Source organism: Tupaia chinensis, unplaced genomic scaffold, assembly GCF_000334495.1.
Source record: "Tupaia chinensis unplaced genomic scaffold, TupChi_1.0 Scaffold000605_1, whole genome shotgun sequence".
Lineage (NCBI taxonomy): Eukaryota > Metazoa > Chordata > Mammalia > Scandentia > Tupaiidae > Tupaia > Tupaia belangeri.
Window position 1 is genome coordinate 384,145 of NW_006160123.1, and position 26,084 is coordinate 410,228.

General features: G+C 37.9%; 1 protein-coding gene across 4 annotated transcripts in view; it reads left to right on the forward strand.

Moving 5' to 3' along the window:
• The window catches only part of UBR1 (ubiquitin protein ligase E3 component n-recognin 1), a 162,010-nt gene that overhangs the window by 90,721 nt on the left and 45,205 nt on the right, over positions 1-26,084 (forward strand). For all 4 annotated transcript variants that reach the window (XM_027775784.1, XM_027775785.1, XM_027775786.1 and 1 more), the window contains exons 27-34: positions 839-948; positions 4,382-4,468; positions 5,485-5,666; positions 12,665-12,870; positions 15,057-15,150; positions 15,908-16,057; positions 21,754-21,851; positions 25,008-25,101. In XM_027775784.1, the coding sequence (XP_027631585.1) occupies positions 839-948; positions 4,382-4,468; positions 5,485-5,666; positions 12,665-12,870; positions 15,057-15,150; positions 15,908-16,057; positions 21,754-21,851; positions 25,008-25,101 (1,021 nt within the window). The remainder of the gene's footprint in view (positions 1-838; positions 949-4,381; positions 4,469-5,484; positions 5,667-12,664; positions 12,871-15,056; positions 15,151-15,907; positions 16,058-21,753; positions 21,852-25,007; positions 25,102-26,084) is intronic.

Sequence of the window (26,084 nt, forward strand, 5' to 3'; positions counted from 1 at the left end):
ATCTACATCTCCCTTATGATGAGGGATGTTGAGCATTTTTTCATATGCCTTAGATTTTATTTATTTATTTTTTTGGAGAGGTTTTTTTTTTTTTTTTTTTTTCCCCCTATAGGGCGCATGCACTCGCCAGACAGACAGAGATAGACAGAAAGCAAGAAATCACCCCCCAGGGGGAATGACCACGCCGCAATCCCTTCTCCTCCATTCTCCTCTTCGGATCTTGGGCACGCACGCACACACAACCGGCGTGAGTTTTAAGCCACCGGGTCTGGGACTCAAACCGCAGTCGACTATGTGGGAGTCCAGCGACATAACCATTATGCTTACTACTGATCCCTGGTTAAGATTTTTTTGAAAGCACATTCAGGGACACTGATTATAAAACCAACTGTCAGAAGAAAAATACCTCATTTTCTATGTCCATACTATTTTTTATATTCCTGAAGATATCATAAATATATTCACTTGGTGAATGTAATATTCCACTTTGATATTTTGGACAATTTTTTTTCTCATTAAGTACTTTTGCTTGCAGAATGATTCAAGTAAGAGAGACAAAGTGTTAAGTGCCAGTGGAAGATACAGGAATGAGACTTAAAAGTCATGCAGATTTTTCTCATATATCACTTTTTTTATTTTGTATTGGTTAGTGCATTAATGATAACTCAGTACTTCATGTACTTCATGTAATTATAGATTCTTCCATCGAAAAATTAATGTAGCTAAGGGATATATTAGCAAATCTTGGTTATCAATGTCAATAACTAAAAAATTATAACTTGTACATAATTATGAAGGTACATTTTTATGGTGTGTAATTTTGTATTTTTAAAAAAAGGATTGGGAAGTTCAGCCATGAATGCTCAGAATATACAAATGCTTTTGGAAAAACTCAAAGGAATTCCCCAGTTAGAAGGTCAGAAGGACATGATAACATGGATACTCCAGGTAAACTAGAAAAGTAAACTGATCATGCTTTAGTTTTAATACTTAAAAATTCTCTATTTGGGGCCAGACAGTGATGCAGCAGTGAAATGCCGTGCTCTACAAGGCACTCCCACATGGGACAGTTCCCAGCTTAGGTCTGGAGACCTTTCTGAGTACACTGGGCATGCACATGCCCATAAACAGAGCTGGCTGAAGCTAGGGATGCTTTATGGTGTCTGGATCCTGTTGGAGGTGCTGTCTGTTGGACTGTCTTTCTCATTCTGAGTGTCTCTTGCTAATGGAAGAAAAGAACTTTTTTAAAAATAAAAAGAATCTTTCTCTTGCCTCTAAAAATTAAGCCACTATGTTCTTCAATCATATAGTCATTTGCTACTTATTTTCATGATTATATTTTTCATGTTAGTAATTCTATCTGATGTTTTCATGCTTTTCTTTTTAAATAAAGTAAGACTTAGTCATTTGTCTCATTTAGTCAACATATACTAAATATTTACTGTGTGCCGTGTTCATTTCTACACCCTAAATAGGACAAAAAAGATTTTTGCTATTATGGAGCATACACTTTATTTGAGGTACAGACAGTAAATAAAGTATCAGGGTAATTTAGTAGATGAGTATGGGAGCACTTTGGATAATCAGAAGAGGTGACATTGGAGCTGACACCAGAATGATATGGAGTCAGTCTTATAAGAATCTAGAAGAGCGCTCCAGAAGGCAACAGCAACACAAAAACTCTAAGATTGAAGTAGAAGGGGCTGGCAGGTGACGTGGTGGTTAAGGGCGCTGGACTCCTACATTGCCGACTGCAGTTCAAGTCCCGGACCTGGCGGCTTGCTTTCTCACTTTCTCTCTCTCTCTCTCACTCTGTCCTTCTCAGGTCAAATACACACACACACACACACACACACACACATATATTTAAATAAAATATTTTAAAAAATGATTGAAGTGGAAGAAGAACTGGAAGAAGGGACCGGTGTGACTGTCACATAATGTGGGAGGGAGACAAAGTTAGGCAGTGAGGTCAGAGAAGCAGCCAGGTACCAGATTATGTAGGAACTTTTAGGTGAGAGTAAAGTGGTGGATTTTATTCTATTTTTATTTTTTGGAGAGGTTTTTGCTATAAGGTGCATACGCTCACCAGAAAGAGACAGAGAGACAGAAAGTGAGAAATCACCCCCCAGGAGGGATGGCCACACTGCAGTCTCTTCTCCTTTCTCCTCCCGGAATCCTGGGCACGCACACATATGTGCCCAGTGTGAGTTTAAGCCACCTGGTCAGGCGCTCGACCTCGGTTGACTACATGGGAGTCCAGCGACATAGCCATTATGTCAACTGCTGGTCCCTGATTTTATTTTTTGAGGATAGCAAGAGAGCATTGAAGGATTTTAAATGTCATAACCTGATCAATATTTGTTCAAAGTGACTTTGAGCCCAACTGCTGGTCCCCCAGAAACATTCTTTAAGTAAGCTTGATGTAGTATAAAATTAAGATATTGGAAGCAGCAGATGACATAGTGGTTACATCACTGGACTCCCAAGTAGTTGACTACGGTTTGAGTCCCAGACCTGGCAGCTTAAAATTCATACCGGGTGCATGTCCGTGCATGCCTAAGGTCCCAAGAGGAGAATAGAGGAAAAGGCATTGTGGTGTGGCTGGCCCCCCTGGGGGGGGGTTTCTCATTTTTCATCTCTCTTTCTGTCTCTGTCTCTCTGATGAGCACATACACCTTACAGCAAAAATCTCTCTCTTAAAGAAAGCTAATCTTACAAACATTAGATAGCTAGCCCAGATACTCATTAGCTATGTAGTAAGTGGTCCTTGTGGGAGGTTTTCTGACATGAGACTAAGACTCCTTCAAAATATAAATAAACTTTAGGGATGTACCATCCTGTTACTGAAGAATTTTTTAAAAACGAGATCTATGTAAGTTATTATGGAGATTTGTCCTAAGACAAAAATTAAGTGGAAAAAAAGAGGTATGAAAAGTATAGGATTCCTTTTTGGGAAAATATGTGTAAAGATAAGATAGATAAACATGTTCTGATCATTATTTTCCTGGAACGAAGCATTGATAATCTTTCAGTCATTTCTTTTAGAGAGAGGGCCTATGATCAGGGAGAGAGGGATTTTACTTTTAATTTGTATTTGTCTTTATATGTTTTTGCTTTAAAAGTTGTACTTTAGGGCTGTCACCATAACAAAGTGCTTTGCATAGGGAACTGGATCCTACATGACTAACCATGGTTCAAGTCCCAGCCATGACAGCTTGAAAAGCATCCTGGGAGCATGTGTATTTGTGCCCAAGATCTTGATGGGATGGAGAAATGGAGGGAAAAGGGCCATCGGAGAGGACTTTCCTTTTCTTTCCACCTTCTCCCTCCTCTGGCAAGAAAGTACATATCCTCTGACAACAGAAAAAAGTGTAAAAAAAATTTTTTTTTTTTTTTTTTTTTTTTGCTATAGGGCACGTGTGCTCGCCCAAAAGAGAGAGAGAGAGAGAGAGACAGAAAGTGAGAAGTCACTCCCCAGGGGGAATCGCCACACCGCAATCCCTTCTCTTTCATTCTTCTCTTTGGGATCTTTGGCACGCATGCACACGCGCCCTGCGTGAGTTTAAGCCACTGGATCCAGGACTGGAACCATGGTTGACTACATGGGAGTTCAGCAACATAGCCATTGTACTAACTGCTGGTCCCAGTATAAAAATGTTTTTAAATATACATTATCCTAGCAAATCTTTTGAACCCAAACTGTCATGCTCATAGCTACAGACTGAATTAGCTGATGTGATGTTTGTCACATTTAGAGTCACTTTTTTTCTCTCATGTATTAAAATTTACAGGACCTCGGGGACCAGCAGGTGGCTTGGTGGTTAAGACGCTGGACACTCCCACATGGCTGACCACGGTTCAATTCCCGGACCTGGCCCTCTCTCTCTCTCTCTCTCTCTCTCCCTCCCTCCCTCCCTCCCTCTCTCCCCGTGTGTCTCTCTCTGGTCAAATTAAAATAAATGAATGAATAAATTAAATTAAATAATTCTTAAAAAAATTTTATGGGACCAGCAGATGGCAAAATAATTACATTGTTGGACTCTCACGTGGCCGACCATAGTTTGAGTCCCAGACATGGTGGCTTAAAACTCACACTGGGTATGTGTGCATGCATGCCCAAAATCCAGAGAGGAGAATGGAGAAGGAATTGTGGTGTGGCCATCTCCCCTGGGGAGTGATGTCTCACTTTATGTTTCTGGCGAGCACATACACTCTATAGCAAAAATCTCTAAAATTAATTTTTAAAAATTTGAAGAGAATTTACATCAAAGATATTTAGAGATATGACCAAATATATTAGTGAATTTTTCTGATCCCTATCAGTCTAACCAAATTTTTCAACATTTTATCTTTTCTCTGCCCCCCCCCACCCCTACAGATGTTTGACACAGTGAAGCGATTAAGAGAAAAATCTTGTTTAATTGTAGCAACTTCGTCAGGATCAGAATCTATTAAGAATGATGAGGTAATAACACTATTACATAACATTGATTACGTAACATTGATTTGTCTTTGAATTTTCCTGGTATAACAAATTTGATCCCTTACATTAGGAGGATCCTGTTTATTGTAAAGCATGTAAAATTTTGTCTTTTATTCATTATGTGTCTGTACTTCAGGAATTAGCAGTACTTGACAGATAGTTATTTAGTCGGTTATGTCAATCATACATTATGTAACGACAGTGATACTTTGTAAGAAATGAATTGTTAGATGATTTCATTGTTCCACAAGCATACAGTGTACTTACACAAACCTAGATGTTAAGTGTACTACACTCCTAAGCTATATGGGCCAGCTTATTATAACCTCATAGGATCATTGTAAATTTGTGATCCATTGTTGACCAGATGTTATGAGGAGCATGACCCTATTTTCCAAAAGCAGAGTAAATTGATGTATAATGGCGTTCTATTAGAAATGCCATGTTTTAGGGACCAACAGATGGCATAATGGTTACGTTGCTGGACTCCCACATAGTCATTAAGGTGCTGCATTCCCACATGTTCAAGTTCAAGTTCAAGTCCTGGACCCAGTGGCTTTAAAATCATAAGTAAATAGATAAATAAATAAAAAACATTAAAAAAAAATAGTTCTGTCTTAGCACATTTTGGAGTCACCGTTGGACATCTTCAGTGTGTCTTTAAATTAATTAAATGTCAGTGATTAAATGATTGACAAATGATTTCAAAATTTTGTTTCATCTCATTTTATTTAATATACCTACATTGAATATCAAAGGCAAGTTATTGGATATTTAAGGTTCTTGACCTTTTTATATTAAATTTCTGAAGTAACCTAAGGAGCAATTAGTTATATGATGTGATGGTGCCTATAATGCTAATTTTGAAACATTAAATTGAATTTAGGCTTTAAATCATTATCAAGGTTTTCAGAATCTTAACTTGAGAATTTTGCCAACTGAAAAATACATATTTTAATAGTAGATCTTATCTAATGTTATGGTTTTATAATACCCAGATTACTCATGATAAAGAAAAAGCAGAACGTAAAAGAAAAGCTGAAGCTGCTAGGCTCCATCGTCAGAAGATCATGGCCCAGATGTCTGCCTTACAGAAAAACTTCATTGAAACTCACAAACTCATGTATGACAATACATCAGAAATCCCTGGGAAAGAAGACTCCATTATGGAGGAAGAGAGGTAAAACAAAAAATTTGCCCCAAAATTAGTAATTCAATTTTTAGATAAAAACTAAATACTCATTTTAAATCATGCTTTTCTGGGCCAGCCAGTGGCCTCATGATTATGACAGCTGGATTCCTCGTGGCTTACTGTGCAATTCGAGTCCTGGACCTGATGACTTGAAGAACAGGCCAGGCATGTATGTGTGCATGCCTGGAATCCCAAGAGGAGAATAGAGGAAAAGGGATTACAGCATGGCTATCCTCCCCAGAGGATGCTTTCTCACTATGCCTCTCCCTTTCTGTCTGGTGAGCACATGTGCTTTATAGCAAAATTACCAAAAAAAATAAATCATGCTTTTCTAAAATGTATTTTATAGTAAGAGATACTTAACTGTTTTTTTTTAAGTAATTATTTGTTTAATTTTGTTATTATTATTTTTTAATTTGACCAGAGAGAGAAGGAAAGGGAAAATAAGAAAGCAAACCACCAGGTCCAGGACTCAAGCTGTGGTCAGCCATGTGGAAGTTCAGTGTATTAACCACCATGCCACCTGCCAGCCTCCATTTTTAACTTTTTTTATCTCTGGCCCCCATATTTAACTTTTCTTCTTTCTTTTTAGAGGTTTTTGTCTTAGGGAGCATGTGCTTGCTAGAGAGACAGAGACGGTGAGAAGGAAAGTGAAAAATCCCCTCCCAAGGGTGATGACCATGCCGCAATCCCTTCTCCTCCATTCTCCTTATGGGTCTTGGTCATGAATGTACACACACCCTGCATGAGTTTTTGAGTTCCTGGGTCCAAGACTCGAACCATGGTTGGCCAGGTGGGAATCCAACAACGTACCACTACGTTATCTGCTTGCTCTCATATCTAAACTGTTTTTAAGCTCCAGTCCCCATATTCAACTTTTTTTTTTTTTGGAGAGGTTTTCACTATAGGGCATGTGCACTCGCCAGACAGAGAGAGACATAGAGACAGAAAGCGAGAAATCGCCCCCCCCCCAAGGGGGGATGGTCACACCGCAGTCCCTTCTCCTCCATTTTCCTCTCAGGATCTTGGGCACGCACGCACACGTGCCTGGCGTGAGTTTTAAGCCACTGGGTCCGGGACGCGAACCGCGGTCGACTATGTGGGAATCCAGCGACATAGCCATTACACTAACTGCTGTTTCCCCATATTCAACTATTTTTAAGCTCTGACCCTCATATATAACTATTTTTAAGCTATAAGTATTGGAAAAAAGACTCTGAGTTACTTATTGATTATAATTTTAAGTTTTTTAAGGTCTTTTTCCATAATAGAACTCATGTTCATGTACACATGCATGCGAGCGAGAAAGAGACAGAGACATAGGCACCTTCCACGTTATCTGGCCATGCCATACTCCCTTCTGCTAGTCCTCCAGCCCATCAGGTATCAGGCACTCAAGCACATGCCTTGCGTATTTAAACTAACCAGGATAGGGTTTAAAATGCAGTTGCCTTATGAGATCTGGCTTCTATTGAGCAGGCCCTAATTTTATATTGATAAATGTTTCAAGTACACAGTGAGGTTAAATCACAAAAGGATACAAATGTGAGAACAGCCAAAATAGAAATCGACCCATTATTTTGTATGCATAGGCATTTTCATATATACATTTGCATATCAGTTCACATCATTTTTAGAATTTCTGATAAAAATTACTATAGTTATTATAGATTTTAAATAAGTTCTTTACCTCAAAAAAGTAGTTCGGACTGGTTTTCATTTTTTTCCCTTAAAGACAAAAGAAGACAGTGCCTATATTTCTGTATAGTACATTGGAAATGAGAATCAATTAGTCTGGTTTCTGGAGCCCTGACTGGTATGCTATTGGGAGCTGATTAATCTTCAGAACCATGTGGGCGGTTATATATACATTCAATAAAGGGAGTAGGCAAAATAACAGTACTTTGAAAAGTAGTCCAAGAAATCTAATTACTGAAAACTACCCCCTTATGCCCATTCTAAAAAAAATCAAGATTTTCTTTTTTTTGGGAAAGGTTTTTGCTATAGGGCACGTACACTCGCCAGAAAGACAGAGAGAGACCGAGAGACAGAAAGCGAGAAATCACCCCCCGGGAGGGTGGCCACACTGTAATCCCTTCTCTTCCACTCTCCTCTTAGGATCTTGGGCAAGCACGCACACATGCCCAGTATGAGTTTAAGCCACCGGGTCCGGGACTTGAACCACGGTGGACTACATGGGAGTCCAGCAACATAGACATTACACTAACTGCTGGTCCCGAAAATCAAGATTTTCAGGGCCAGCAGGTGATGTGGTGGTTAAGGTGCTAGACTCCTACATGGTTGGCCTTTGTTTGAGTACTGAAGCTGGCCACTTACTTTCTCTGTCTCTTTTTGTCGCTCTCTGGTGAGCGTGTGTGCCCTTTAGCAAATTAAATAAGAATGAATAAAATTAAATAAATACTTATTTTAAAACAATTTGTGTTATGAATACTTATAGGGAATTGTTCACTTGCAGTAACAGTGTATACATTGTATACTGTGTAATGTTCCTAAAGTTTAGCTTGCTAACAGGATCATAAAAAAGAATGATTATTTTAAGGAAATAAGATTAATATGAAGGTAAGCCTTACTTGACTGACTATTGTGTAATAAAACTAGAAATAAACTTTACGTGAGCAGAAATCCTAAGTCTAAATGATACATAATGAGTACAAACTATTTAAGAAGTAGTGAGGAAAAAAAAATTGACTGACAAGATAGAAGAAAAGGTGAGCTTACAATTAATTAGTGGTTTTAATGATTTCATTACTTGTTATCACCTGTTTGAATGTGTTATTTATGAATATGTTCCTTTTTCTTTCTTTCCTTCTTTTTTTTTTTTTTTTTTTTTTTTGGAAATTTTGCTATAGGGTGCATGCGCTCGCCAGACAGACAGAGAGAGACATAGAGACAGAAAGCGAGAAATCTCCCCCCCAGGGGGGATGGTCACGCTGCAATCCCTTCTCCTCTCGGGATCTTGGGCACGCACGCACATGCGCCCAGCGTGAGTTTTAAACCACTGGGTCCGGGACGCAAACTGTGGTCGACTACGTGGGAGTCCAGCGACACAGCCATTACGCTAACTGCTGGTTCCCTCTTTCTTTCCTTCTTTTTAAATTGATAGAGGGTGCGCAGGCTTGACGGGGGGAAAAAGCACCACCTAACAAGATGTGGTCATGCCACCCTCTCCATTTGGGATTAGGGGCACACATGTACATACATCTAGCATGTTTCTCAAGCTGCAGGGCCAGGATTTGAACTGCAGTCAGTCATGTGGGATTGACTGTCTTAACTACTAGACTTTGAGGCTGGCTCTGTAGCTTTATCAATGTCTTACAAATCTGTTCATATTAGTACATATAGATTTACAGTCATTCTTCATGATATTTTAATATATCTATAGCTACATTACTCTCTAAAATGTTTTTATCAATTGCTGCTCCCAACATAGGTACTGAAATTGCCTATCTACTTATGGGGTTTAGCCATAAAGAAGTTTGCAGTGTTGGCCTGACCTGTGGCCTAGTGATTAAATGATCCTATATGGCTGACCAAATGGTTCAGGTCCTGGCAGCTTGAAAATACCAGGATGCATGTGCATGTGTTCCAAAATCCCATCAGGATGGAGATAAAGAGAAAAAGAGAAAGCAGTATGACAGTGCCCCACTGAGGGTGCTTTCTCCCTCTCCTCCCTGTCTGTCTGTCTGTCTCTGGCAAGCACATGTACCCTCTGACAAAGAACGAAATAAAGTTTTCAGTGTTGATGAAAAAGACATCTATCAGGGGACCAGCTGGTAGCATGATGGTTATGGTGCTGGACACTCCCACATGGCCAACCAGGGTTCAAATCTTGAATCTGGTGGCTTGCTTTCTCACTTTCTCTCTCACTCTCAACCTCTGTCTCTCTGGTAAAATAAATAAATAAATAAATAAAATAAAATGATTATTAAAAAAAAACTAAAAAAAAAAAAAGACATCTATCAGTCTTTTAGAGGTTTTTAAACTTTTTCTTTTTTAAAAAAATAACTGTTTTATTTATTATTATTTTTTAACTTGCTATAGGACACTCGTGCTCACCAGAGGTAAACAGAGAGAGGTAAAGTGAGAAAGTGAGCCACCAGATATGGGACTCAAACCATGGTTGGCCATGTGGGAGTCAATGCCTTAAGCACCATTCCGCCTGTTGGCCCCACTGTTTATATGTTTTTTTTAAAAAATTGAGAGGTTTTCACTATAGGGCGTGTGCGCTCGCCAGACAGACAGAAACATAGAGACAGAAAGTGAGAAATCACCCCCCAGGGGGGATGTCACGCCACAATCCCTTCTCCTCCATTCTCCTCTCAGGATCTTGGGCACACACGCACACGCGCCCGGCGTGAGTTTTAAACCACTGGGTCCGGGATGCGAACCGCAGTCGACTATGTGGGAGTCCAGCGACATAGCCATTATGCTAAATGCTGGTTCCCATGTTTTAAGAAGGATTTTCCTGGGCCAGCAGGTGGCGTGGAGGTTTGGGAGACTGGATCCCACATGGCCTGCTGTGCCATGTGGGCAGTTATATATACATAGGCCCTTAGAGTTTATTCAGATACTGGACCCAGCAGCTTTAAAGTCACACCAAGTGCATGCATGCCCAAAATCCTGAGAGGAGAATGGAGGAAAAGGGATTGTGGCATGGCCATCTCCCCAAGGCATGATTTGTCACTTACCTCTCTGTCTTTCTGGTGAGTACACACACTCTATAGCAAAATTTTTAAAAAAGACTTTTTTTTTTTTAATCCCAAAGTCATAAACATATTGTCTTCCATTTCTTTAAACCAAAATTTTAGTTATATCGATACATTTTCCTTTGGAAAGTAAACTATCAGAGATAAAACTAAAGTGTATTTGAACACAAGCCCAAATCCTTTCTGCTCTTCCTCAGGGGTTCTCTGTTTTATGTGTATCTTGTCAGAATTTTTTCTATGCTACTACATGCAAATAATGTGTGACCACATAAATTATATAATGTCATTTAGTATTTTATTTGCATCAGTGGTATGCACAGATCATTCTCTAACTTCCATTTTCATTCAGTAGTATGTTTTAGAAACCCATATGTGTTCTTACATCTTGGCACTTGGGCAGCAATTCTTTTTTTATTAAAGAATTATTTATTTGATTTTATCTCTCATTATTATTGTTTTAAAATTTGCTAGAGGGTGTGTGCGCTCACCAGAGAGAGAGAGGGAAAATGAGAAAGCAAGCCCCCAGGTCCGGGACTGGAACTGTAGTCAGCCATGTTGGGTGTCCGATGCCTTAACCACTATGCTACCTGCTGGCAGCAATTGTTTTCATGCAGGACTGTCCCACAAATTGCGAGACATTTAGCATTCTGTGCCCACTAGCCCTTGGGAGAACTAAATAGTAAATCTCTCCCACATATATATTGCAGATGTTTTCTGGGAGGCTTACCACACACCTAACTGAGATCCTTTAAAAAACTGCATAGTATTGTCAGTTCATTTATGTTGATGATTAATATTTATTTTCAGTTTATTGAATGACGTATTTCAGAGAGTTTCTTACACAGAGAGGCAGTATTACTGAGTCATTGAGAGCATGGCCTGTGACGCTAGGTGACCTGGGTTAAGTTCTGATTTCACTACTTATTAGTGATAAGTCTAATGACTACGTAAGTCTCTTACTATTTCTAGGCCTTGGTTTCATCATCTGAAAAATGATGTAATAAAAATATCTACTTCATAGGATTGTTGTAAGGATTAATTGAGTAAGCATAAAGTAAAATATTCAAAACATTGTCTGGCATCCCAATCAGCAAATTACAAATATTTGTAATTATTGGGTTGTCAGAAAAGTCATGATGTATTTTTTCTGTGTTTTTCTATGCAAAAATGCATCATGACTTTTCCAATAATTGATATTTGTGTATTACTGCACACATCAATTGATCCTAAGATATGCTAAGTCAGTTTAAGGTAGAGCCTGAGAATTGATAAATTGTAGCATATAACAGTTGCTGAATCAGTAAAGTGTAGGTTTTTTAGTTTTAATAACCACTAAAATAGAATAAACTCTAAAGGCCTATTGAGAGGGAATAGCTAAAGCTATTATGACACATGTAGTAAGAATACTGTGCAGTCATTTAAAAATGTTTCTAAAGAAATTGTAATGACATTAGAAAATGGAGACATAAATGAATAAACCAGGATGCAAGTCTATATATAATGTAAACTTATTTATGTAAAAAAGTTCTATTATAAATAAAAAACAGACTAATGAAACATACAAAGCTACTTGTGGTTATCTCTAGTTTGTGCAAGTATAATTTTTTTTCTTTATGCTTTTCTAGATTTTCCAAAAATTCTTCATTAAGTTTCTGTTACTGTTATATTCAGAAAAGACCAATGATTCAGTTTGTTGGTACAGTAAATTAAGTATAAATAATATTTTTTTTTGCAATCTGTTTTTTTCTGTAGCAGCAACATAAAATGTATTTTCTAATATGCAGATTAATAAAAGCCAGAGAGGTTGGGGGAAGCTTTTCTTTTCTTTTTCTTTTTTTTTTTTTTTTGGAGAGATTTTCACTATAGGGCGCGTGCGCTCGCCAGACAGACAGAGAGAGACATTAGAGACAGAAAGCGAGAAATCACCCCCCAGGGGGGATGGTCACGCCGCAATCCCTTCTCCTCCATTCTCCTCTTGGGATCTTGGGCACGCACGCACACGCGCCCGGCGTGAGTTTTAAGCCACCGAGTCCGGGACACGAACCGCGGTCGATTACGTGGGAGTCCAGAGACATAGCCATTACGCTAACTGCTGGTTCCCAGGTTGGGGGAAGCTTTTAAGCTAATCTTGCTAAATATCACTTTTATTTATTTGTTTTTATTCTTGAAGTTTCTGTCTACAGTTACATAAAATCAAACAGCTTACAGAGACAGATGACCGAAACATGTGTCCTCATTTCTGGTCGTTTCTTTTGGCAGCACCCCGCCAGGCAGTGACTACTCTAGAATTGCTGTGGGTCCTAAACGGGGCCTGTCTGTTACTGAAAAGGAGGTGTTGACATGCATCCTCTGCCAAGAAGAGCAGGAAGTGAGAATAGAAAATAACGCCATGGTATTGTCGGCCTGTGTCCAGAAATCCACCGCCTTAACCCAGCACAGGGGAAAACCCATGGAACTCTCAGCGGGTATGTATTGTTTAATAAATATCCTTTCAAGTATTTGTTTTCACACCTAGGAAAAATACTCTTTGAGGGAAACTTGGAAGTGAGGTTGCTACGTAGTCTTACTTGGTCAGGTCACGTTTACACAGTGTAAAATGGACTAGGTTTTTACATGGCTGTGTTGACTCCTTTGTTTTCTTTTTTCTTTTAATTTTTGTTAACACTTGGTCACATTGCTTATTCTCTCTGTCTGTCTCTTTTTGCTGCATTATTTGAGAGTAGGTTGCAGACATCTTGGCATTCCATCCCTAAGTATGTCCACACATATTACCTTAAAACAAAGGACAATTATATTTCTACCATACCATTATCCACTAAAGAAACTTAGTAGTTCAGTAATATCATCTAGTATAAATAGTATACTATTTCCCCAGCTGTTCTCAAAAATATCTTCAATAGCTACACTTTTTTTTTCTACTTAGGAAACATGTTTCATGTATTGCTTTGGTTATTTTTCTTTCAGTCATATATTCTTTTGCCTTCCCCTCCCCACAATAATAACTTTTTCAAAGAATGTAAGTCAGTTGTCTTGTACAGTGTCTCACTCACATTGTGCATTTATCTGCTTGTTTCCTCATAATTAGACTTGTTAAACATTTTCTTGGCATGTTCAATAATTAAATAATGTATTACACTTTTTATAAAAGACATCAGGAGTTAGCTGTGCTACTTTTAAAATACCCTTGGAATAAAATGACAATAAAGGACAACATTTATTGAATATTTAATATGTGCCAGGCACTGATTAAGTGCTTTGTGTGTATATATTATTTACATAGTTCTCACAACAACTCTGTGAGTTAGATACCAATATTGGCTCCATTTTACAGATAAGGGAACTGGGGCACAGAGATTAAGTAATTTGTCTAAGACCACAAGTTATAAGCAATAAAACCAGAATTTGAAATTCCTAGTTTTCTTTTTTCCTTTTTTTTCTTTTTTTTTTTTGTTCATTATCCACTAAAGAAACTTAGTAGTTCAGTAATATCATCTAGTATAAATAGTATACTATTTCCCCAGCTGTTCTCAAAAATATCTTCAATAGCTACACTTTTTTTTTCTACTTAGGAAACATGTTTCATGTATTGCTTTGGTTATTTTTCTTTCAGTCATATATTCTTTTGCCTTCCCCTCCCCACAATAATAACTTTTTCAAAGAATGTAAGTCAGTTGTCTTGTACAGTGTCTCACTCACATTGTGCATTTATCTGCTTGTTTCCTCATAATTAGACTTGTTAAACATTTTCTTGGCATGTTCAATAATTAAATAATGTATTACACTTTTTATAAAAGACATCAGGAGTTAGCTGTGCTACTTTTAAAATACCCTTGGAATAAAATGACAATAAAGGACAACATTTATTGAATATTTAATATGTGCCAGGCACTGATTAAGTGCTTTGTGTGTATATATTATTTACATAGTTCTCACAACAACTCTGTGAGTTAGATACCAATATTGGCTCCATTTTACAGATAAGGGAACTGGGGCACAGAGATTAAGTAATTTGTCTAAGACCACAAGTTATAAGCAATAAAACCAGAATTTGAAATTCCTAGTTTTCTTTTTTCCTTTTTTTTCTTTTTTTTTTTTGTTTTTTGCTATAGGGTGTGTGCACTCGCAAGAATGTCAGAGAGAAACAGAGAGACAGAAACCAAATTAATCACCACCAAAGGGGATGACCGTGCCACAATCCCTTCTCCTCTGTTCTCCTTTCTGGATCTTGGGCATGCATGCACAGGTGCCCAGCGTGAGTTTAACCCACCTGGTCCGGGACTTGAACCAAGGTCTATTATGTAGGAGTCCAGTGATGTAACCATTACACCATCTGCTGGTCCAAATTTTCTTTTTTCTACTAGTTTATAATGCCCCTAAATATCCCTTAAAATTGTCTTCCAATCAGATTACTTTTAAAATTACAACAGTAAATTGTGCTGGAATCAGAAAAAAATCATTCCAAGAACCAAGATAATGCAGCTTTCATTATTTTGTGACACTTTCCTTAGACATTTCTAAGAAAGTTTATGAAGAGTTTTATACCTGTTTACCTCTTTCTCTCGCTTCCAACCCCCTACTCTCCCCACCTTGGCTTTTTATAACTGTGGCAAAAGTATTCATCATACCTCTTATTTTTGTCTTCATGTTCCAGAAATCCTGGACCCACTCTTCATGGATCCAGACTTGGCCTATGGAACTTACACGGGAAGCTGTGGTCATGTAATGCATGCAGTGTGCTGGCAGAAGTAAGTTGCCCTTCTGACATGTTCTTTAAAAAGACAGGGACACTGAAGTTCATTAAAGTCCACAAAAAGGCATGTTTTCTCATGTCTCCTTTCTTTTTTGAGTAATTGAAGCAATTTTAATGATTAATTCTGTTTATATGATACTAATTATTATCAGCCTTGGAAACAGGTGTGGAAAGTTATCAATTTAAGATTTTTCATTTTCTTTTATGCCAGCTCTCCACAAACTAATTATTTGCTCTTCATGTAAAAGAAGAAGTAATCTTTATAAAAATCTTATTTGCCTCAAAACATACAGTGGAAGTATCTTTGAGATAGGAAAAAAACAAGAACTTCTAGTTCTAACTCTGAAAAGATATAAATTCAGAAATATAATTTCTGAGAGATCTTTGGTATAGCATTTACCTGCATGGCATTGGATTAAAATATAGTATATAATTTTTCTATTTTAGCCCTAAGTACATCAGCTGGTTATTAAAAATTGAGAAAGTAGTGTCCGTGTTGTATCTTTATGCGCTCGAGGCAGAAAAAGAGTTACGATTCAGTAAATTTATTTTAAATTTGTATCTGCTCTGATACTATTTTCATTTTGTTCCCAAAATAATAATGGCCTCTTTTCTTCAATAATTATATCGTGTATTTTTTGCATATAGATTTTAAAGATGCTACTGGCGCAAAGATTCTAAAATTTTTAATTTAGATTAGAGCAAGAATACATGTATAATTTTAAATGAGCCTGTGTCTTTGGAATTTGCAGGTATTTTGAAGCTGTACAGCTGAGTTCACAGCAGCGCATTCATGTTGACCTTTTTGACTTGGAGAGTGGAGAATATCTTTGCCCTCTTTGCAAGTCTCTGTGCAATACTGTGATTCCCATTATTCCTTTGCAACCTCAGAAGATAAACAGGTATACTTTATATTTAAATTTGCTCACACCTGTCTTTAATCCTTTAATTTGTGTTTATTTTTATTAGATTACTAGTTTATTTTTACTCTTTAAGGGAATTAATAATTTTTTATTTCATAACTTGTAGCATACTATAAAAATGTGCTTAAAAGCTTAATTTTGGCTCTCTAAAAGAACTAGAATATTAATTTACTCAAGTCTTTATATTGTATGTCTGTCTTCAAATAGCCATTAAAACAGTACATCTCTGATCTCTCAGCATTCACAGAAGGAAAAGGCATGCAGAAATATTTCATTTCTTTCATGTGGCCCTTTGCCACCCTCAGAGTCCCTATTAGGAGTTGTGGTATATCTAAAGGTTTTTGTTTTATTAAGTTTGTTTATTTTCATTTATTTATCTAATATTTATTTTTGAAGAGGTTTTTGCTATAGGGCATGTGCACTTGCCAGAGATACAGAAAGAGAGAAATCACCCTCTAAGGGAGATGGCCACGTTGTAATCCCTTCTCCATTCTCCTCTCAGGATCTTGGACACACACACACATGCACCCAGCATGAGTTAAGCCGCCGAGTCCTGGACTCGAATAATGTTCAACTACCTGGGAGTCTAGCGATGTAACCATTACACCATCTGCGGGTCCCAGTTTATTTTTAGAGAGAGAGAAAGAGTTACCCTTCACAAAGTCCTGTCACGCCATGATCCTTCCCCTAGTCTCCCAGCCAGTCAAGATCATGGCCTTGCCTGGACACATTCAGCACGTTAAAGTCAACTCAAGATCTGAACCCAGCCTCCCATATGGCTCGTCTCACTCAGCAATGCCCCATGGCCTGCAGCACCACATCCAGTCCTATTTTTCCAATTCTGCCATTTTTCTGATGATTCAAGTGCTGTAGTTTTAGAGACATGGATAAAATTTTTACTATAGAGGTAAATAAAAGCAGTAGACGTAGACATTATTGAATAATGTTCAAAAGTGTAGACTTCGAAAACTTCTGTATCCTGATCATCTGTATGTGGAACTTTACAGCAAATATTATTGTTTTCTGTGACAACTAGATCATTTAGTTATATATTTCTATATTATCACTATCCTACATGATAGCAGTACTATTTATAAATGCTGTTATTATCAGTTTCTTTAAAACTCAATTTATAAACATAAACCTAATTTCTGCTAAAGTAAATTATTTTGTTTCTAAAAAACACCCCATGACGGGAACCAGCAGTTAGCGTAATGGCTATGTCGCTGGACTCCCAGGTAGTCGACCGCGGTCACGTCCCGGACCCGGTGGCTTAAAACTCACACCGGGCGTGTGTGTGTGCGTGCCCAAGATCCCGAGAGGAGAATGGAGGAGAAGGGATTGCGGCGTGACCATCCCCCCTGGGGGGTGATTTCTCGCTTTCTGTCTCTATGTCTCTCTCTGTCTGTCTGGCGAGCGCACGCGCCCTACAGTGAAAATCTCTCCAAAAAAAAAAAAAAAAACACCCCATGACTAGCTAAGTGGTATGCTGATTAAGGTGGCTAGATCCCACTTGGCTGACTACATAATTTGAGTCCCAGACTTGGTGACTTGAAAATCACACCAAGCATGTGTGCATCGCACCCAAAGTCCCAAGAGAAGAATCTTAGAAGAGAAGGAATTGTGGTGTGATAATCCCCTATGGGGACTGCTTTCTCTCTTTCTTTCTCTGTCCTCACTGAGCGCATATGCCTTATGGCAAATTTTAAAAATTCAAAATAAATAAATAAAAAACCTTAATGTATCCTAATGATAAAAGAGTTCAAAGGTGTTAGATTTGGTAAACGGTGTCAGTAATTAGTTTCCATCTCTGCTGTTCCATGCCATTGGAAAACCTAATTTAGAAACCACTGTCTATAGAATATTGAGATACAGAATGTCATAAGAAGATAGCATCATAAAGATTGCCTTTAATTTATTATGTGATATGTTCTAGGCTCTCTACCAAGTACTTGCAACATTATCTTACTTAATTCTTACAATAATCCAATAAAGTAGGTCCTGTTATTTGCATTTAAGGATAAGGATTTGGAGACTAAGTAGATTTTATTTGTCCTAAAACAGACCCAGGATTTGTATCAAGACTTGTCTCCAGAGCTTTCCCTGATTATACCCCTGAAGACAAAAATAATAATAAAGTGACTTTTCAATTTCTTGTTAACCTGTTCAAGCCTTTTTTACACAGTGGTTCTCTAATATAAGAGCTATTAAACATGTAAATTATTTTCTAGAGGAATATTCAGCAACTTCTTTTTTTTTTTAAGATTTATCTAAGTTTATTTATTTATTCAGAGACATAATATTCAGAGACAGACACACAGAGAGAGAGAAAGTGAGAAAGCAAGCCACCAGGTCCAGGATTTGAACCATGGTTGGCCATGTGGGAGTGCCAGCGCCTTAACTACCATGCCACCTGCTGGTCCCCAGCAACTTCTTTTCTTAATGTCTCTAAGAAGCTTCAGGGCAGTCCTTTCTAAAATGAAAACAATCGTTCTTATGACCAGGTATCTGAGGACACTTTTAACCTATAGAAACAACTTTGTTAGTTAGAATCCGAAATATGTCTTTTTTTTGTTTTCGGAGAGGTTTTTGCTACAGGGCACGTGTGCTCACCAGAAAGACAGACAGACAAAGAGACAGAAAGCAAGAAATCACTCCCCAAGGGTAATGGCCACACCACAATCCCTTCTCCTTCATTCTCCTCTTGAGATCTTGGGCACACACGCACATGCACTTAATGTGAGTTTAAGCGACCAGGTCCGGGACTTGAACCCTATTCGAATACGTGTGAGTCCAGCAACATAGCCCTTATGCCAACTGCTGGTCCCTGAAATATGTGATTATGTATAACTCTTTTTCTCTTTTGGCCAGAGGGTACATGTGCTTGCCAGAGAGGAAGAGGGAGAAAGCACTTCCTGTGGGATGTGGTCATGCCACAATCCCTTCTCCATTTCTCCATCCCTTTTGGATTTTGGCCATGTATTCACATGTACCTTGCATGTTTTTCAAGCTGCCAGGGCCGGAATTTGAACTGTGGTCAGTCATGTAGGATGTAACTTCCTTAACCACTAGTCCACAGGATAACATCTTAAGCACTTTAACTGTGTAGGTGAATAGATTTGCCTTTTTTGTATTTTTGGAAGTCAATATGAATAGAATCTAAGGTATTAAAGTTAAAAGCATATAAAACTAAGATTTTGATTAAGATTTATAATACCAGTTTATGAAAGATTTGAGATTAATGAGCTAGTATATTTTTCTTTCTTTGGAGAGGTTTTTGCTATAGGGCATGCGCTCACCAGAAAGACAGAGAGAGACAGAGAGACAGAAAGCAAGAAATCAACCCCCAGGGGTGATGGCCACACCGCAATCCCTTCTCCTCTATTCTCCTCTTGGAATCTTGGGCACGCATGCACACATGCCCAGCGTGAGTTTAAGCCACCGGGTCCATAACTTGAACCACAGTCGACAACATGGGAGTTCAGCGACATAGCCATTATGCTAACTGCTGGTCCCCCCTATAGTAGTAGTAATAGTAGTAGTAGTAGTAGTAGTAGTATTTTGGAGAGATTTTCGCTGTAGGGCGCATGGGCTCGCCAGACAGACAGAGAGATACATAGAGACAGAAAGCGAGAAATCACCCCTCATGGGGGATGGTCACACTGCATTCCCTTCTCCTCCATTCTCCTCTCGGGATCTTGGGCATGTACGCACACACACCCAGCGTGAGTTTTAAGCCACCGGGTCCAGGACGCGAACCACGGTTGACTATGTGGGAGTCCAATGACATAGCCATTACACTAACTGCTGGTTCCCCCTTATAGTATTTTTAAAAAACATTGTTTGTGATCTTAATAGCAGCCTAGATCAAGTCTCTGCCATTATGTAATTTATATTTCAGAAAGGAGACTGGTAGTAAATAGGTAAATACTGAGTAGTAATACTATGAGAAAATGAAAGCACAGTAAAGGGCTAGAGGCTGACTCCCTGAGGCTATTTATAGACAGAGCTGTCAGAGAGCTCCTCTCTGAGATGTGGACATTTGAGAAGAGACATGCATGAAGTGAGGTTCAAGCCTTGCTATTGTCTGGGGGCCGGCGAGTGGCATGGTAATTAAGGTACTAGGCTCCCATATGGCCTTCTGTGGTTTGAGTCCCAGAACTAGCAGCTTGCTTTCTCACTTCTCTCTCTCTCCATGTCTCTGTCTTTCTTGGGTGAGTGCCCATGCCCTATAGCAAATTTAAAATAATAAATAAAATTAAACAAATGATTCTTTAGAAAAGAGGGGGAAAAAGGCACTCTGAGCATAGGCAGTATCAAGAGCAACCTCCATATTAGGAATACAGTTGTCATGTTTGAGGCACAGTAAGAAGGCAGCATGTCTGTAATGGAGCAAGCAAAAAGCCAGATCATAAAAGGGTTTATAAGCTAAGATTAGTGGTTAGATACTGTTTTTCCCCCATGATGTGTTCACTCGCCAGAAAGGACTCCCCTGTGGGACACGATCACATCACAGTCCTTTCTACGTCTCTCCTACATTTTTGGATTTGGGCCATGATAGCATACACACCCGCTGTGTTTCCCAAGCCACAGGACCTAGGACTCAGACCATGTGGTCGGCCATATGGGATCCAACTGCCTTAACTACCAGGCCATGGGAAGCTGTTCGGATTTTTTAGTTTATGTATAATGGGAAACCATGGTAGTATTTTGAGCAGGAAAACTGTATTTTCCAATTTCCTTTTTTAGAAGATTTCTAAGGCTACTATATGATGAATTCATTCTTTTTAAAAAATTTATTTATTTATCTTTTTTGATTTGTTGTTGTTTTTTAATTTGACCAGACAGGGAGAGAAAGGGAAAGTGAAAAAGCAAGCCACCAGGTCCGGGACTCAAACTACAGTTGGCCATGTGGGAATCCAGCACCTTTAACCACCATACCACCTGCCAGTCCCCGATGAATTAATTCTTAATAATGAAACACAGAAATAGAGACAGGAAGACCACTTACGAGTCTATTGAAATAGTCCAAATAAAGCGTGACATCACATGGACTAGGATAGTAGAGGTGGAAAGAAATGATCAGGGCTAGAGGAAGGCTCAGCAGTTGAATGCAGCATTCTGTGAGGCAATCCCTCATGGGAAGATTCCCAGCTCAAAACCAGAGACCACACTGAGTACACCAGCACATGTTTGCCCATGTTCTGGGGCTGGGTGAAGCTAGGCATGGATTGTGCCACTGAGACCCTGTTGAGAGTTGTTTATTTCTCCTCCTGGAAGAAAGAAAGAAACTCAAAAACCAAAAATTATTAACTTGGGATATATGTAGAAGGTGAAACCTGGTAGCTTAGCTAATAGATTAGAATGTGGGATTTGAGGCAATCAGAGTTCAATGGCGGTGCCTAGTTTTTGACTTGAGCAGCTAGATGTCTTGTTTGCCACCATTTATTACTTCTGAGTAATAGGCATATGAGTGGTATTTTAGTCTGTACTTTTCAAATTCCCCTCCCTTCACAAAGCTGTTTTTAGACATGTTTCTATGACCTAGAATGTTCATCTGGAGAAATGTGACATTTTTATATAGTATTTGTTTGAGAAAAGACTCTGCAAGTTCAGCTTTTTCTCTCTTGACTTCGTACCAATGGGTTTAATAATTTTTGAATATCATTTTTCAGTGAGAATGCAGAAGCCCTTGCTCAACTTTTGACCCTGGCTCGATGGATACAAACAGTTCTGGCCAGAATATCAGGTTATAATATGAAACATGCTACAGGTTTGCCTAAATTTATTTTACCTAGCTGTGTGAAAATTGTCAGAATCCTTAAAAATTGTTTTTTGGAAAAAATATTGTGCTAAGCCATAGTTTGGAAGTACACATTTATTGAATATCAGGGAATACAGGTTTTTAAAGCTAAGGCTATGGGTTGCTTAAATAATTTTACACCATGTAAACATTTTTCATATAGAGAGTTAGTATAGAGACTGATTAATTTGGATTCACATTTCATGGATTTTTATCTTTGATCTGTAATCCATCTAAATCAGTAATACCCACTTACTTGGGCAAGTTACTTAAGTTCTCTGTGCCTCTTATTTGCAAATTGGGAATAATAATAATACCTATTCCATTTGTTAAAGGATTGAGTTATTATATGTAAAGTGGAACAGTCCATGGTACATAGTAAGTGCTACATAAGTAGTAGCTATTTCTATTATAAATATTGATAATATATGGTCACTAATATTAATAACAACATTTTTTAAACTTATATACATATTCTTTACAATTGATAGATAAGTCTGGCAGTTGATAGAGATGTGCTTTAAAAATTAAAACTCTTTTTTGGTAGCAGTTTTTGCCTTAGAGCCTGTACACTCACTGGAGAGGGAAAGTGGGAAATCACCCTCCAGGAGGGATGGCCATGCCACAGTCCCTTCTCTTCCATTCTCCTCCTAGGATCTTGGGCACACACACACACATACACCCAGCATGAGTTCAAGCCACTGGGTCTGGGACTTGAACCACAATTAATCATGTGGGAGTCCAATGGTGTACGCCATCTGCTGGCCCAAAAAGGACATTTTTAAAATTCAGTGAAAACAAAGTTATGTTTCATTACTATCCTATGAATCAATAGGATGAAGAAAGCAAAGCCTATTATTCAAAAATTATCTTTCATTGGATTTAAAATAGATGAAAACTAAACCTTAAAAATATTTCTGAATATTTTTAGGTATTCTCAAAGTGTTTGTCTTTTTTCTGCCATCTATAACCTGCTTTCATCCTTTCAGTTTCACACTTTTTAAGAAAATGAAAGATGTATACAAAAGCTACTGAGAAAATTACCATAGTCGATCTAAGTTACTGAGTATTAAGTACTTAATTATATGCTCAGCACTGTTTTTTCTATTTTATTGACCTTAGAAGTGTGCATGTTACACAGTTAAGAGAATGAAACAAGAGGACATGGCATTAATAACCAAATTTTAAAGTATAAAACAATATGGGCTTGTGTGTGTGCATGCATGGGCTTGTGTGTGTGCATGCATGCAGTGATCTTTCAGATAGGGTCTTACTGTGACACAGTCCTGCCTTAGCCTCCTGAGTAGCTAGGACTACAGACACATTCCACTATGTCCAACTTTTTGAGGTGGTCTGAGAACTGAACCTGGACTTTCCATGTGGCCGTAACCTGCCAAGTAGCGGTGTCCAGTGCATGTAACTACAGTGGGGCCCTTATAAGAGTTTTTTGTGTTTTTTTTTTTAATTTTATTTATTTGTTTATTTTAATTTGACCAAAGAGAGACACACAGAGAGAGAGAGAAAGCAAGAAAGCAAGCCTCCAGGTCTGGAACTCGAACCGTGGTTGGCCATGTGGGAGTGTCCAATGCCTTCACCACTGTGCCACCTGCTGGTCCCAGCCCTCATAGGACTTTAAATAAGGAACTGATTGGGCCAGCCTCATGGCCTAGTGGTTAAGGGAGCCAGATCATCTTCATATGACTGACTGTGATTCAGATCTTAGCCCCAGTGGTTTGCAAAACATGCTGACATATGTACCTAAAATTTCAGACTAACTCCCTGAATAGTACATGTGCAGAGCAGATCAAAACAGCTCAGCAAAGTCTCTGAACACTGAAATTGGAGCCATCACCTAAAGAAGATGAGACAGAACTTGAACCTGAATTGATGATTAACACATGAACAGTTCACACTTTTCCAGAAGATTTTAGCAAGACTCAGGACCTTACTACATAATACTCAAAATATCCAAGATACAATCCAGAATTATTTAATATACAAAGAACCAGAAAATGTTAACCAACTCTAAAGAGGAAAAATAATCAAATGCCAGTCCCAAGATGTTGTAAATGTTGAGTTTATTGTCAAAAAGTTTAAAGCAGCTGTATAACCATGAAGTATAAGGTAAAGGTGAACAGTTTTAAAATGTGAGAAAAGGTAATGATTAGCAGAAAAATAGATCATGTTTTTTTAAAAAGGCAACCATATGGAGATAATAGCATTGGAAAAGAACTGTATATAAAATTAAGATGAACAGAATGGGCTCACCAGAAGGGAGATGAGGAAGTAAATGTCAGTGATTTTAAATTAGGTCAGTGAAAATTATCCAGTTTGAAGAACAGATAGAAAAGAGATGGAGAAAAAAGAAGAACACACCTTTAGGGACCTGTGGAGCAATTTTTGGTTAATCCAACATTTATGTCACCAAAGTCATAAAAAGAAAAGAACAAAAGATGGTACAAATACTCGAAGAAGTAATGACTAAAAACTTCGTAAATTTGTTGAAAGACATACATTTACAGATTCAAGAAGTTCAGTGAACCTCAAACAAATAAAAACACATCATAACCAAGCTGCTGAGAACAAAAGATGAAGAAAAACCTTAAAAGCAACTAGAGAAAAACAGTCAATTCCAATAGGAAAATAATGTTTAGATTTGATGAGAAAATAGAGACCCAGAAAGGTTAGGTCTCACACAAGGTCTTAGTAACAGTAAGTGGTAGAGCTAGGATTCAAACCCATGTAGCTTAGTTCCAAATCCTTTAGTTTTATTCACTAATATGGGCTTCCTTAGTAAGAGAATACTTGTATAGTCATAAAAATGAAAGTCTAGAGGGAATTACTGATGAACAAAGACATTAATCATCCATTAGATGAAATAGTAGGTACTGAACAGTTCTGTATGATATCTTTTAAAAGAATCTATACATGTAATAACATTTATAAGGAGAGAACAGAAGAGTATCATCCATATGTTATCTGTGGTTATCTAGGTGGAAAATTGTGGGGAGATTTTGTATTGCTTATTAGGATTTTCTAAGTTTTCTAAGATGATCATAATTTAAAAAAAGATAAAAGACATTCTAAACCTGTTCATATTTTTTCTTTTGCCTTTTAATTTGAAAGGAGAAAATTCAACAGTTCCTGTTCTGTTTAATCAAGGAATGGGAGATTCCACTTTTGAGTTCCATTCCATCCTGAGTTTTGGAGTTCAGTCTTCGTAAGTATCTAAATTATTTTTTAAAGAATTATTTATTTAGTTAAAATTTTTTTTATTAATTTTTAATTTGCTGTAGGGTATGTGCTCTCACCAGAGAGAGAGGGAGAGTGTATGAAAGCAAGCCACCAGTTTTGGGACTCGAGCCACAGTTGGCCCAGTAGGAATCCTGCACCTTAACCACCACACCTCTGCTGGCCCCAGTATCTAAATTGTTAAGAGAGCTTTATTGTTTATTTCTTCCTGAAATTATATTTGTATTAATAAAATTAAGTGGTTTGAGAAAATAAAATAGTATAGATTAGTATACTTCTCAGTTCTATATGGTCCAACCTACAAGAGAAGTAAAATTTAAGAGACTTCAATTTAAGTCACTTGTAACTTGCTCTATGACTTTCTGAAAAGTCTCAGGTTACTCCATCCCTAGTTCATTTTCTGTGTATGTAAAATTGAACCAGTAGCCTTCTAACCTACCTCATTAGGTTATGGATATTTTATGTGAAGACCCTTTGAAAAATATAATACATCCAGACCAGGTGGTATTATTTCATAAATACTATCTGGGATTCTTTTTTCTAGTTGTAATCATTGTGTATATTATTTATCTCACTGCTACTGAAAATACTTGCTATAAATAGAAGTTCAGAAAACCAGAAGTTACCTCTCCAAATACATGGAATAATCCTGTGCTCATAATGATGTTTTGATGTATATGAAGTTGGTTCTGTATGGTTATAGGAGGCTATACTGTGTAGCCTAGATTTGTAGTAGGGTTTACATCTTGGTTTGTGTGAGTATATTGTATGATGTTCACACAGCGAAGAAATCACCTACCTGCATTTCTCAGAACATATCCCTGTCATTGAGCAATGCATGACTGTATTATCACATATGTACACAACACACATGCACTCCTGTCAACATGAAAGTCATTCTTGGTATCTTTTCCAAACACCAAAACTTGTTAGGTCAGGTCTGTTTGCTCT